At 40.2% G+C, this 13,887-nt stretch overlaps 1 protein-coding gene across 1 annotated transcript; it reads left to right on the forward strand.

Moving 5' to 3' along the window:
- Positions 1–35: 35 nt before the first annotated feature.
- LOC140134110 (histamine H3 receptor-like) lies at positions 36–7,300 on the forward strand. The gene is made up of 3 exons (XM_072154742.1): positions 36–2,856; positions 3,367–3,533; positions 6,659–7,300. Exons 1-3 carry the CDS (start codon positions 2,595–2,597, stop codon positions 7,298–7,300), a joined length of 1,071 nt encoding a protein of 356 aa, XP_072010843.1. The 5' UTR covers positions 36–2,594.
- The last annotated feature ends 6,587 nt before the right edge of the window (positions 7,301–13,887 follow it).

Here is a 13,887-nt window from a genome sequence, read left to right on the forward strand (position 1 = left end):
AAAATCTTTACAAATTGAAAGAAAACGACAAGCCTTTATACAATTCATCTGTGAGGCGTTAGAATAGATTTTGGCACAATGCTTTTCAATTCAACGGTCAATGGTTCAGACAAGTGACTGGCACGGCAATGGGCACACCTGTCGCATGTACCCTAGCTAACATTGTTTTACCTCTATTTGAAGAGAGATATAGTCTCATTATTTGTAATCCATTTCTAAATACATTCACACTTATCTGAGGTACATTGACGATGTGTTCATGGTCTGGTCCGGATCAGAAGAAGAGTTCTCACAAATCGTGTTATCTCTCAATGAAGGCAATAAAATGAACATGAAATCCACCATTTAAAATTGAGGGAAGGCACTTGAATTTTTAGATTTACAAGTATGCATTATTGATAATTGTGTCCAAACAAAAGGTTTCCGAAAGACAACAGCCACAAATTCCTTATTCCATTATAAGAGTGCCCATCTGGAACATGGCAAAAAGGACAGTTTGTTAGTTTGAGACGAAACAACAAAACGGAGCCATCATGTCAGAAGCAGGCTCTCGAACTAAAAGATAGGCTACGGGAAAGCAGTTAACCAGAAGGGGTTATACAAAGGCATATGAGAGGGATAATACTCTAGACACAGATGCATCTTCTTTTATTAAAAATTAATATAAAATTAAAAAAGGATGGATTTACATTTACCTTTGACTTTAGCCCCAATGAGAAAGATATTAGAACCGCCATTCAAAAGAACAGGGTGTTTAATTACTACATAAACTGATATATAGCTATTGAAGTATATGGCAATTTTATAGAAGATATTTATCTACTGTCAGACCATTACTGATCGTGCTAAGAGACAGGCTGGGTAGCCGGCAGTATTTAAATGCTTAACATCTGTGATTTGTCCCAGAACCGATTGTGGGTGTTAGCTCTGGTTGTTTGCTGCATAAAGACATCCATAATGCTATAAATCCTTAAAGGCATTGGGACATACACTTATGTCACATTTCGGTAGGGTTTTAATGGCATTATATAATCAGTGGGATCTGACACCCAGCCCCTGTAGTGGCCAGTAGCAATCACAGCTCCTATTCCCTTTACTATCAATATGCAACCTTATAGGAGTATTCCCATGAAGACGCATTTCTTAAATGTACACAGTTTCAGTTGCCCCTAGACACGACCCTGTAACTTTTGACTAAGGGTCGGGGGGACCGCCATCTAGGATTTCTGTGTGATGCCGTGGAGCTGAGTTTCTCTCTCTCTGCTCCCTGCCTCTAACCCTGCCCCTGCAGTCCAGGACGGAGCTCACACACTGATACACATTGAGTTCCTGCCAGCAGCATTGTGAGAAAAACTACGAGCTACAGGCAGATAAGTTCTGGGAAGGCACAGTAGATCTATTGTGTTGTAGAATAGCAGAGATGTAGTACAGCTGACTGTCATTGTGCGTAATAGGCATCTCATGGATCTTATCAACTCTGATCTGTCTCATCTCTCTTTCTATGTGTCAGACACTAGTACAGTGTTCAGAGGGTAAATGAAAGTGTATATAAACTGTATCCTGTCACCACACAGAACGAGAGGGATCATGAAGTATCTGCTTAGAGAGTCCCCGCCCACACCCTGGAATCTTACACTGACCATCACTGAGTGATAGGAGATAAAGCAGCAATAAAACTGAGTAAAATTGGAAAGTAATGGGTTAAAAACTATCTTTATTGCGTAATCATCACAAGGAGGTTGAGATCTGAGAATTTTGTTTCATGGGAAATCCCCTTTAAGTAACTCCTGGTCAACCTTTTTAATAAAGATATATATAATGTCTACTTAATAAACGTGTTTATATTTTCAGTTGAATTACAGGTGGCCAGAGGTTTAGTACTTATAGCATTATTATGCGGTTTTATGAATACAGTACTGTCTTTAGCTATAGAATAATGGATTAATAGCTCTCGCATCTTGGAATAAAAAAACAGCGCTGGTGGGTTAAAAAAATCTCATGGGTTTTCACATCAGATCTACCGTATCTTGGGATTTGGACATGAAGGCAAGAAATGAAAAATAATCTCATGACAATAAATAATTTCCCACAAAGACATTGTAAAATAATTGTTGTTGGTATAATTATAATGCAGATAATGTGACAATTACATGTATAATTATAATGAAGAGAATATGACAGTAGATGGCACAAGGGACATATATGGTCATTTTCTACAGTGACTCTTATTAATGTATATTTATATGTATTTCATATAATCATTTCTTTTAATAATTTGTTCATTAATGTGCCTTTAATACAGCAACATCAGAAATAGTGAAGTGTATGAATATTTATGTTTAGTTAGTTTTTCAGTTTTAAGGCATGTGATTATTATACATTCAGATAAAGACATTATGAATATGATAAGGGTCACAGCTGGAGCCTCCACCCACAATTATAACAAGATATAAGTGTCGGCGCTCACCATCATTATGTTACGTTGATCTACTCAATAGGGAGACAATGTAGCTATGGCCAGCTTATAATGCTACATTCTGGTATAACTTATAAAACTTCTCTACTTCTACTCTACTACTACTACTAAAGTGAGCATGGCCATTTATTTTAGAATGGAGGTCGTCTACTTGTCCCGCATATCTAATAATATAAGTGCTAACAATTTTTCAAGGGAGGTGAAGAAATCTGATTTCTCTGAACAAACACTGATTTTCTTATACATTTTCATTCCTCTCATTACTTTAGTCACCGTTCTTGGTAACGCGCTTGTCATTTTCGCCTTTGTCATTGACAGAAGACTTAGAAATCAGAGTAACTTCTTCCTTCTCAATTTAGCTATTTGTGATTTTTTCATTGGTAAGTCTCCTTTTGTAATTTTTTTAAAACATTTTTTACATTTGAATTAGCTATGTATAGTTTTCATTTTGTTTTCTGTATTCCTATTCACTAGTTTATAAATATTCGGTTATTCTGTAACCTTGGATGTTCCATTAGGTTTATGCATTGCTACTATTAAGACTAATTTTGAAACAATATTTTGCAATAGTTAAATGTTCTACACTTGAGTGAATTTGCACAAAAATTAATTTATTCAGTATTAATGTGAAACTAAAATAAAAACACTTTATTTAGAGGTTTTCCTGTAAGTGAATGTGGTCTGACCTAGATCGGGCACAGCCCTGTGCATTAAATATTGGCAGTCAATTGCAGCTGTCACCTGCAAAACTGGAGATATATTCTGCAGATATGAGGGATTCCCAGACATCCACTGATCTGATATTGATAGCATAGGTCACAAATGATTAAATAATTCTACAGATCTGCAATACACAATAATACTGATTGTATTGTCTTGTTGCTTTGAAGGTGCATTCTGTATACCAGTAAGTGCTTCATACATCATGACTGGGAACTGGATGCTCGGAGGTATTCTCTGTAAAGTCTGGTTGGTAGCAGACAATCTTATGTGTACAGCTTCTGTTTTTAATATTGTTCTCATCAGTTATGACCGCTTCCTGTCCATCACTTTGCCTGTAGGTGCTTTACATTTCATTAAAAACTGTTTTACAATTTCCACTAGCTTTTTATAGAAGCATTTCTTTTGCAATATGTGCAATCCCAATGTTTAGGCTACATGCATACGATGTATGCCCGCCGTACCGTAGTACGGTGGGCATACATTGGCGCCGGGGAGTGGAAGAGGGGGAGAGCGCCGCTTACCTCCGCCCCTCTCCATAGGAATACACAGCACACGGCGCTGTATTCCGTTGAAAGATAGGAACATGGTTCTGCACCGCTCCCGTACGGTGCCGCGAGGCTATAGAAGTGTATGGGGGGCGTATATATGCTGTAAATACGTAGGCCGTATATACGTCCCCCATACGTTCGTAAGAATGTAGCCTTAGTATGTTTTTAATGTTTATAATTTTCAGCTTAAAAACTCAGTTGAAGGGAACATCTAAATGAATGTGACTGTTCATAAAATATTTTGGGGCCCCATTTAATAAAGCTAACATATAAATCATTTGCTTGTGTATGTAATATGGTAGGAGACTCTCTCTATAGAATGCAGGATGGATTAATGACTGTGAGAACCATCTAATGTATATAGCCAGCCCCCAGTAGTATACAGTCAGCCTGTCCCCATGTAGTATACAGCCAGCCCCCTGTAGTATACAGCCAGCCTTCCCCCTAGTAGTATACAGCCAGCCTGCCCCATGTAGTATACAGCCAGCCTGCCCCCTGTAGTATACAGCCAGCCTGCCCCCTGTAGTATACAGCCAGCCTGCCCCCTGTAGAAAACAGCCAGCCTGCCCCCTGTAGTATACAGTCAGCCTGCCCCCTGTAGTATACAGCCAGCATTTCCCCTGTAGTATACAGCCTGCTAGCCCCCTGTAGTATACAGCCAGCCCAGCTCAGCACGGCTCCCCGATGTTGGCGTGGCTCCTCTTCTTTCCTCGGCCATGCGCTCTGCCGGCAGGCACATACTATGGCGTGGCCGCTGCTGACGTCATAGTATGCGCCGGCCGGCATATAACGTGGCTGCTTCTCTGCCGGCTGTTACAGAAGACCGAAGAAAGAAGACACTGCGTTTAGTTATGGTTCAATAAGAGTTTATTGAGTAAAAACACAGTTGTGGAAAAAATGACAGTAGTATGAACGGTAAAAACAAAGTACAGGTACCCAGAGACCTACATAGCGGTCTAAATATTCGGGACGCAGCCTCATAGTGCAGTTGTGAATATTGACAAATAACGCAGGTGTAGGCACTCAAGGCACCTTTTTACAAAAACAAGTAATAAGAACAACTGGAGGAAAGGGAGTTTAGGGGAGGATGTAAGGGGAAGGAGGGGAAGTTGGGGGAGGGGGGTAAGGAAGCCCCCCTGGCTCTGCGGGGTCTTTGAAAAAGATATAAGTGTATCGGGAGAGTGAAGGTATGGAAAATACCTCAGTTATCAAGGGTTACCCGTAAGCCATGTGGCAAATAAGTCTGAGTTCCTCCACTGTGTCCATTTCGACCAGGTGGAGAAGTAGGTCTCCATTCGATTGCCGTCCGACGCGCGGAGTTGTTCCATGCGACAGATACGGTCTACTTCCTCGACCCACATCAAGCGGGTAGGGGGGGTTGTAGATTTCCATAGTCTGGGGATCACTAACCTGAAGGCACCAAGAGATGCCTTAAGATACCTTTCTTAATGTCGCGTAGGCGACCTGGTAGCATTGAGAGTAGCGCCATTGCGGGTGAGAGATCCCCAGAAGCTCCACACATATCCTTATAAAGATCCCAAACGGCAGACCAGATGGAGGCCACAACCTTGCAATCCCACCAAACGTGGCGCATAGTTCCCAGGGCGGAGAGGCAGCGCCAGCAGGTTGGCGAGGCTGATGGGAACATGTTGTGGAGGCGGACTGGGGTCCTATACCAACGGGTAAGGATCTTGTAGTTCGTTTCTTGAATTTTACCAGAAACAGACATTTTGTGGGTGAGAATAAGGGATTTCTCCCATGATTCCTTGGCAAAATTCTCCTCCAGCTCCTTTTCCCAGGCCGACATGTAAGACAGGAGATGGTCCTCGGTATCCGTATCAGATAAAAGCCTATATAGAAAAGACACACCATGGGGAGGTACGATTTGTTTAGAGCATAGGTTCTCGAACGTGGTTAGGTCCTTGACAAAACACTCTGTGGGGTTCAGGGAAGCTAAAAAACTCCTCAATTGGAGGTAATGGAGCCAAGCCCCTGGGTAGCTTCCCTTTTCACCTAAAATGTCAGTGAGGGGACGTATTCCTGTATCGGATAGAAGGTCAACAATTTTTCGGGGTTTCCCGTCAATAGGCTCCAGGAGTGGGGAGGATAAGAGCACCTGGGGTAGGCCTGGGAATTCCCTGGCAGTAGAGAGTGGGCCAGGGATGCTGGTTATTTTAGAAGTGGGTGCGAATTTGCTCCATGCTTTCAATACCCCTGACATTAGGGGAGAAACTTTGAAGATCTCCCAGTTGGTTTTGGGGGGTAGCCAGAATAAGCCAGGTAGGTTGCTAGGTTTGGGTAAAGCACTCTCAATACTAACCCATAGTTTGTCTTTGTTCTGTGAAGCGATGTCAAGGACTACTTTACAAATGGATGCTCTGTAGTAGCGGTTAAAGTCCGGTAATCCTGCCCCCCCGTCCTCTTTATGTCTAGTCAGGAGACTGTATTTTATTCTGGGGGAAGATTCCTTCCAGATGAATTTAGTGGCAATTTTACGTAAGCTTTGAAGAAAGGATCTCGGAAGGTCTAGTGGGAGCGTCTGAAAGAAGTAGAGGATTTTAGGTAACGAGTCCATTTTAAGAGAGTTTATTCTGCCAAACCAAGAGAGCGAGAGGGAGCTCCAGGATTTGAGGTCTGTCTCTAGAGATCTAAGAAGAGGAGCGTAGTTGAGGTCAAATAGTCGTCCAATATCCGATGGGATCCGGTCTCCTAAGTATTTTATATGACCATTAGCCCAAGAGAAGGGAAGGGAAGAGCGTAGTGAAGGGATCATCGATTCAGGTAGGGAGATGTTAAGGATGTCAGATTTTTGTATATTAACCTTAAAGTTAACACTGTATTTAATTATTTGCTTTAAAAAGTATAAAAGTTTGAAAATACAGGTAATGTAATTGCCCTTTTTATTGTGTAGGTGGCATATCGTTCCCAACAGAGGAATCATAGTCAGACTGCAATCAAGATGGCCATTGTTTGGCTATTAGCCTTTCTATTATACAGCCCAGCTATTATTTTATGGGAGCACATAAATGGTGACCCTCTGATTCCTGAAGGCATATGTGTTGCTGGATATTATTATAGCTGGCACTTTCTTCTCGGAGCATCAACCTTTGATTTCTTTCTTCCATTAATATTCATTACATTCTTTAATCTCAGTATATACTGGAACATTAGAAAGAGGAGTATGAAAAAGCATCAACCTTCGATAACTTACCTGCCAGATCAAAATGTCATGTCTTCTCAGCCCTCCCTGATTATTGGGATCTCTGCCTCGGAAAGCAGTATTCAAGCTATAAAGCTCTCTAGGGATAAGAAAGTTGCTCAGTCCCTGATGGTTCTGGTCTGTGTGTTTGGGATATGTTGGGCCCCATACACACTGCTCCAGACTATCCGTGCAGCTTGCCATGACACCTGTATTGAATCTTACTGGAACCAAGTTACAAGCTGGATGTTGTGGATTAATTCATCAGTGAATCCTATGATCTATCCTTTGTGCCATAAAAACTTCAGGGATGCTTTAGTAAAAATGTCTCAGAAATGTAAAGTTACAGTTTGATTATTTTTAAGAATAATAATTTTTTTGACAATATTTTTTCTTATGGCCAACTGGTAAAAAAAACATGTTACTTTGAGACATATACAGCATCCTATGTAGCAACAGTTGCAATCAATTTCTTGTTTGATGCCAAATGACATCTGACCAGTAGTGGGATTCAGATTTTTAACAGGCTCCCTACTTTGGTAATGAGAAGTCCATTGTGTAGCACTGCACAAAACATATGATAACTACTCAACAGTAACAATATCTAAAACTTGAAATATTAGCATATAAATAACCTTTTGTATCTAAAAGCAGGGACTGGCCTTGTCAGGTATACAGAAGAGGCTTCTATTATTAGAGACAGGTAGAAATATCTGAAATAATTGAGGTAAAAAAAAACTTGCTTGCTGCAGTACACAGCTGTCCCGTGGTAAGGCTCGAACAGTCAGGACACCTGTGAAGCCCCTGAACATACCTGGTGTAACAGGCCAGAGTATACCACCAGCCCAGACTATACCCAGCGTAAGGTGAATGGCAATATATGGATAAATCAGACAACCCAGGGTTAAAGTACTGTAGGGGGCCTGAAAAATAGTAAAAAAAAAGTTTAAAAAAAATTAATTTAAAAAAAAATATAAATTCATCAGCCCCCTTCCAAAGAACTAATATAATTAAACAGTAAAAATCTTAAACATGTTAGGTATTCGTGCATCCCAAAATGTCCAATGTATGAAAATATAATTACATTTATTCCTGGCGTTTAACCCGGAAAATAGTGCCCAAAGTAAAAAATGCCACTTTTTTGACATTCTGAAAAATATAAACAATTCAATTAAAAGTGATCCAAATGGTAGCATTGAAAATGTCATTAAAAGTTACAAAAAATGACACCATCCACAGCTCCGTACACCAAAGTAAGAAAAAGTTATTAACGCCAGAAGATGGCAAAATCTTTTTAATTTTTGTAAATGTATCAAAACATTATAAAACCTATAAAACCATGATTGCACCGACCTAAAGAATAATGTAGACATGTCTTTGGGATGCACAGTGAAAGCCGTAAAATCCAAACCCACAGGAAAATGGTAAAATGCATTTTTTTGACCATTTTTACTACATTTTTTTTCCTGCTTCCCAGTACAAGGCATGGAATACTAAATACCATCACTATGAAGTGCATTGTGTTACACAGAAAACAAGCCCTCACACAGCACTTTACATGGAAAAATAAAAAAGTTATAGATTTTTTAATGTGAGGAGTAAAAAGTGAAAACGCAAAAATGAAAAAGGGCCTTGGGGTTAAAGAAAGTGACAAAGCTCCTCATCCTGCTTCTTGTTTTTCCAGGCCTGCACCAACCCCTAAGCTAGAGCTTATCAGTAAATCAATGATGCAGCTTGCATGTTTAACCGCCATTAGTAAATCAGATTTGTCCCTTGAATAGTGGCTATCCTTCATTGAGATCTTATCAACACATGATATAATCCATCAAAGAAATCAGACGAAGAGTTAACACACTGGGGCACATTTACTTACCGAGTCCTGTCGCGATCCCCGATCTGGACGGTCCGACGACGATGAAGTACGGCGCAATTCACCTGCATGTGTCGCTTTCCCGCTGAGGTCCGCCGGAGTTCACCTTCTTCTTCCTGGTGCATGTAAGTGCATCGTCTTGTGACACATGTTAAATGTTAAATCCCGTGCTCAGTTCGGCCCGCCCCCCGATTTCTGTCACATGAAAGCCGGTGCCGATGCGCAAAAATCCGATTGCGTGTGCCACAAACCCCTTTTTAAATGCGGTGCAAAATGGTAATCGTCGGAATATCCAAGGTTTGTGCGGTCCGTGCACCCTTAGTAAATGAGTCCCACTGAGTTCCTCTCACTGGCAAAAGACAAGCAAAAACCAATTGCCCTGCAAAAAAAGATAGATAAGAAAAATTGAAAACAAATAAAATAAAATAATAATTTTAGAGGAGCATCAAGGTCCAGGGGAAAGGAGTAGTTGGAAGTGGACATGGTGGTGTAACTGGAAGAGGAGGAGAAGGAGGAAGCCGCCAACGCGGCACGAACACTAGCAAAGTGAGCATGGCCAAAATGTGGAATACTATGCTCAACTTCTACCACCATCGCATGTGGCACTTAGTAGCAGGAGAATGTGACTCGCATGGTGGAGGACTTTCTGTCCACATGTCTCCTGGTACTGAAGGATGGGCCCTCTCCATTTAATTTCTGGGTGGGTATATTTGACATGTGGCCAGAGCTTGCCCTCAATGCCTTGCTGATTCTGTCAGAGTACATGTTCAGTACTGCCGGTGGTGTCATCACTGATAGGAGGTTCCGCATCTCTACAACCAAAGTGGATATCCTAACATTTATTTAACCCCTTAAGGAAGCAGGGTTTTTTCGCTAATTTCTCGCTCTCCACCTTCAAAAATCCATAACTTTTTAATTTTTACATGTACAGACCTGTGTAAGGGCTTATTTTGTGCGTAACAAATTTTTTTCCCTTAATGATATTTATTTACATTTTCAAAAATTAAACGAATGTGTACAAAAAAGAAAAACATTTTTTGCCATCTTCTGAAGCTAATGACTTTTTCATACTTTGGCGCACGGAGCTGTGTGAGGTGTCATTTTTTGCGAAATGAGCCAACGTTTTCATTGCTACCATTTTGAGGTCTGTGCGACATATTGATCATTTTTTATTCCATTTTATATGTGATGTAAAAAGGTGTAAAAGTCGCATTTCGGACATTTGGGCGCCATTTCCCGCCTCGGAGGTCACCGCTGTCCATAACCGTTTTTTTATATTTTGATAGATCGGGCATTTTGGGATGCGGCGATACCTAATATGTTTGTGATTTTTACTGTTTATTATGTTTTATATCAGTTCTAGGGAAAGGGGGTGATTTGAATTTTTAATATTTTATTAATTTTTTTATTTTTAAAAAAAAAAAAAGCCCACCTTTGTATGAAGAGGACTCAGCCCGTGAGCCCTCTTCATACACTCCTTATACCTCTGCGCTGTAGAGCTATGGCGCAGAGCGTTAAGGGGTTAAAAGAATGGATCCCATTAAAATTGGTTTGTCCGTGTCTAAATAAGTTCTGCATTCCCAGAACGTCAACTTCAAATTTTTCAATTTAATTAATGTCAATTCCAAAATTCCAAATTAATGAAACTTCAATTCAATAGTAATTTTTTCAATAACTGTGTTCTGAACACATTGCTTCTTTTACGACTATAAGAATGACTAAACACACAGAGCACCTTTTTACTGTATGTTTTTATTATTTGTTTGTTTTTTTAATGTTATGTTAATATTTCAAGTACTTTGCCTAGCCCATTTTGGACAAGGCAACTGCCCTGTTATTCTCACCATTTTTCAGCCCACTAGCCCTTAATAGCCCTATTTTAGAGGAATGTGTATTATCCTAATAGTGTACACCACCTATTTTATGTCTCTTTAATGTAGCAAAATAACGTAGGATAGTTCAACTGATAGTTACAGACAACTTTAGCCAAGTAATACTTCTTCAAGGATAGGTTGCAATGAGGTTTCATATACATGGTCTCTTTTTAGACCAAATTCAGACCTGGCCCTACTGGCTAACGGATAATTGGAGATGTAGCCATTCAGATGATAGAGAATACTCCTATTTCTCTGAGATACATCAATCTTGGTCACATTTAGACCACATTTTTGTTAACAGGATTTTAACTTTTCAGGAAATCTGTTTCGTTAGACATGTCTCTGCATGTATATGCACCTGTACCTTTGCCTCTTTTGATAGCTTCATCCTTTCCCTGTTCACAACATGCTGCACTCTGTATATACACACAACTTCCTCTCCCACACTGCCCTTCCTATTCAGCAATGCTCACACATGAAAACAAAGAATCACAGACAGTACATATGTAAAAAGCTGGAACGCTTAATCACCTGATGAACATTCAAGGATTTTTGTTAAGGCAGTACATGGGAAACTTATGTAAAAGAGTAAGCAGTTCTTTAACAACAGTATATATCAGACAAGTGATACCACACACTCCGATTTCAATAACTATACCTTATTCTTATAAACCGAGGACTGATTATCTTTGGAGGTTTCCAACATATTTATCAAGGGATGAGTCTTTACAGCTTCTCAGGGGATAGTTGGTTGAATATGAGTTTTATAATACAGCCACTCATGACAGTTTGGCGGTCTACTGAGAAGCAGGTCAGATGGTGGTAAGGGGCTACATTGTAGCCATTAAAGAACTGTTGAGTTGAGTCGAGTCGAGTTTAGTGCTAGCATTGAGGCCCTCAAATGGGTGTACACCAATTATTTTGCTAGTTCTACTTTCAGCAATCTTGAATAATGAAAGGTGGCTCTTGTTGAATGCCATAAATTTTTTTTTTTTTAAAAACAGCTTTTTACATATGGCATCAAATCAGATTGCATTTTAGCTAATTTGGAAAAGGGTCAAAGGCCCTCTACCCATCTGCCCAGATTAAAGAACCCAACATGGACAATACATGATGACCGTAGAGAGGTGCTAAAATTATTTTGTAGCTTCTATTCTGATCTATAATGACATGGAACTCAACAGGGGTGAGTCTTGCTTATCTCAATGGGCAGAGACAAATGTCTGTCTGTGTATGCCCTCAAGCTGAGGCCAGTTAGCTTGCCCACAGATCCCATGAAGCCTTGTGTTTTCTCTCAAAGTAATTTACCATTAAATCCATTTTCCACTGTACAGTGCTCATACAGGATGTATATGACTAGCCTGGCAGTTTCCATCACATTGAGTAGCAGGGAATATGTAATAAATAAAAGATATCATAAGTAACCCTGCTACATGAAGTTTATAGCCTGTGCTGTGTGAGAACTAACAGTTAATATAGGGAACTTCTCCCTATAAAACCACAGTTTGTTTTCAAGAGAGCACAAAATATGAGCAATATGATAGCCCCAACAATTCAAAATAGAAGTAAAATAATAACCAAACAGGACGGGAATTTTCTGAGACAACCAGGGTTTTTCCCATGCAAACAATCCAAAATGTGTAAACAAACTCGTCCACGGAAAACAATATCCATTTTTGGGGAAAATGGCAATCTTTTTTCAATAAAACAACATATTAATATCAAAGGAGTAATATATTGTATATAGAGAAAAGATAACTTGGCACTCCTTATTGGTCAAAAATTGAGAATTTATTTGGTCCAGAATAAACAGTTCATGTGTAGCTGATAGTAATCAAATAGTTAAAAGTGTTTTAAAACACAAACAGTTCAATTTCAAGGGATGAACTACATATTGTCTTTTAATATTTTTAAGATGTTCTTTAATCCTCGTAGCTAGGAAAAGCGCTCATTTCTCCAGCGGGAGCACCTGCTTTTCCTCCTTTCCACCTGCGCTCCAGCGGTCATAGCACCGCATCTCATATCCATTTCTAGTTATACTTTGCAATCCGTGCCTGATGAAGGTCTGATTTTACAAGACGGAAACGTTGCAAAATAATATTTTTGTTGGATTGCTATACTGTTTATTCTGGACCAAATAAATTCCCAATTTTTGACCAATAAGGAGTGCCAAGTTATCTTTTCTCTATATATATGGTGTAGTAACCTACTTGCGCACCCATATACTCCGAGACATTGAGTGACGTGTATTTTTTCCAATAATATATTGTATATACTGTCCTTGTAATAAAAACTACATTGGATGTACAAAAAGAAAACTAGCTACGAGGATTAAAGAACATCTTACAAATATTAAAAGACAATATGTAGTTCACCCCTTGAAATTGAACTGTTTGTGTTTTAAAACACTTTTAACTATTTGATTACTATCAGTTATACATGAACGTTTTACATGCGTTACATATAAAACTCAATTTTAAGAACAACATACCGTATATACCCAAGTATAAGCCGACCAGAGTATAAGCCGTGACCCCTAATTTTACCACCAAAAACTTGGAAAAACTATTGACTCAAGTATAAGCCGAGGGTGGGAAATGCATTGGTCACAGCCCCCCCACCAGTATATAGCCAGCAAGCCCCCAGTAGTAAATAGTCAGCCAGCTCCCAGTAGTATATAGCCAGCCTGCCCCATATAGTATACAGACAGCCCCTGTAGTATACAGACAGACAGCCCCATGTAGTATACAGCCAGCACCCTGTAGTATACAGCCAGCGAGCCCCCATGTAGTATACAGCCAGCCCCTAGTAGTATACAACCAGCCCCTAGTAGTATACAGGCAGCCAGCCCCCAGTAGTATACAGCCAGCCAGTCCCCAGTAGTATACAGCCAGCCCCCAATAGTATACAGCCACCCCTAGTAGTATACAGCCAGCCAGCTCCTAGTAGTATACAGCCAGCCCCCAGTAGTATACAGCAAGCCAGCCCCCATGTAGTACACAACCAGCCAGCCCCCAGTAGTATACAGCCAGCCCCTGGTAGTATATAGCCAGCCAGCCCCCATGTAGTATACAGCCAGCCTGCCCCTTGTAGTATACAGCCAGCCAGCCCCCATGTAGTATACAGCCAGCCAGCTCCTAGTAGTATACAGCCAGCCTGCCCCAGTAGTATACAGCCAGCCAGCCCCCAGTAGT

The sequence above is a fragment of the Engystomops pustulosus genome, chromosome 5, assembly GCF_040894005.1.
Source record: "Engystomops pustulosus chromosome 5, aEngPut4.maternal, whole genome shotgun sequence".
Lineage (NCBI taxonomy): Eukaryota > Metazoa > Chordata > Amphibia > Anura > Leptodactylidae > Engystomops > Engystomops pustulosus.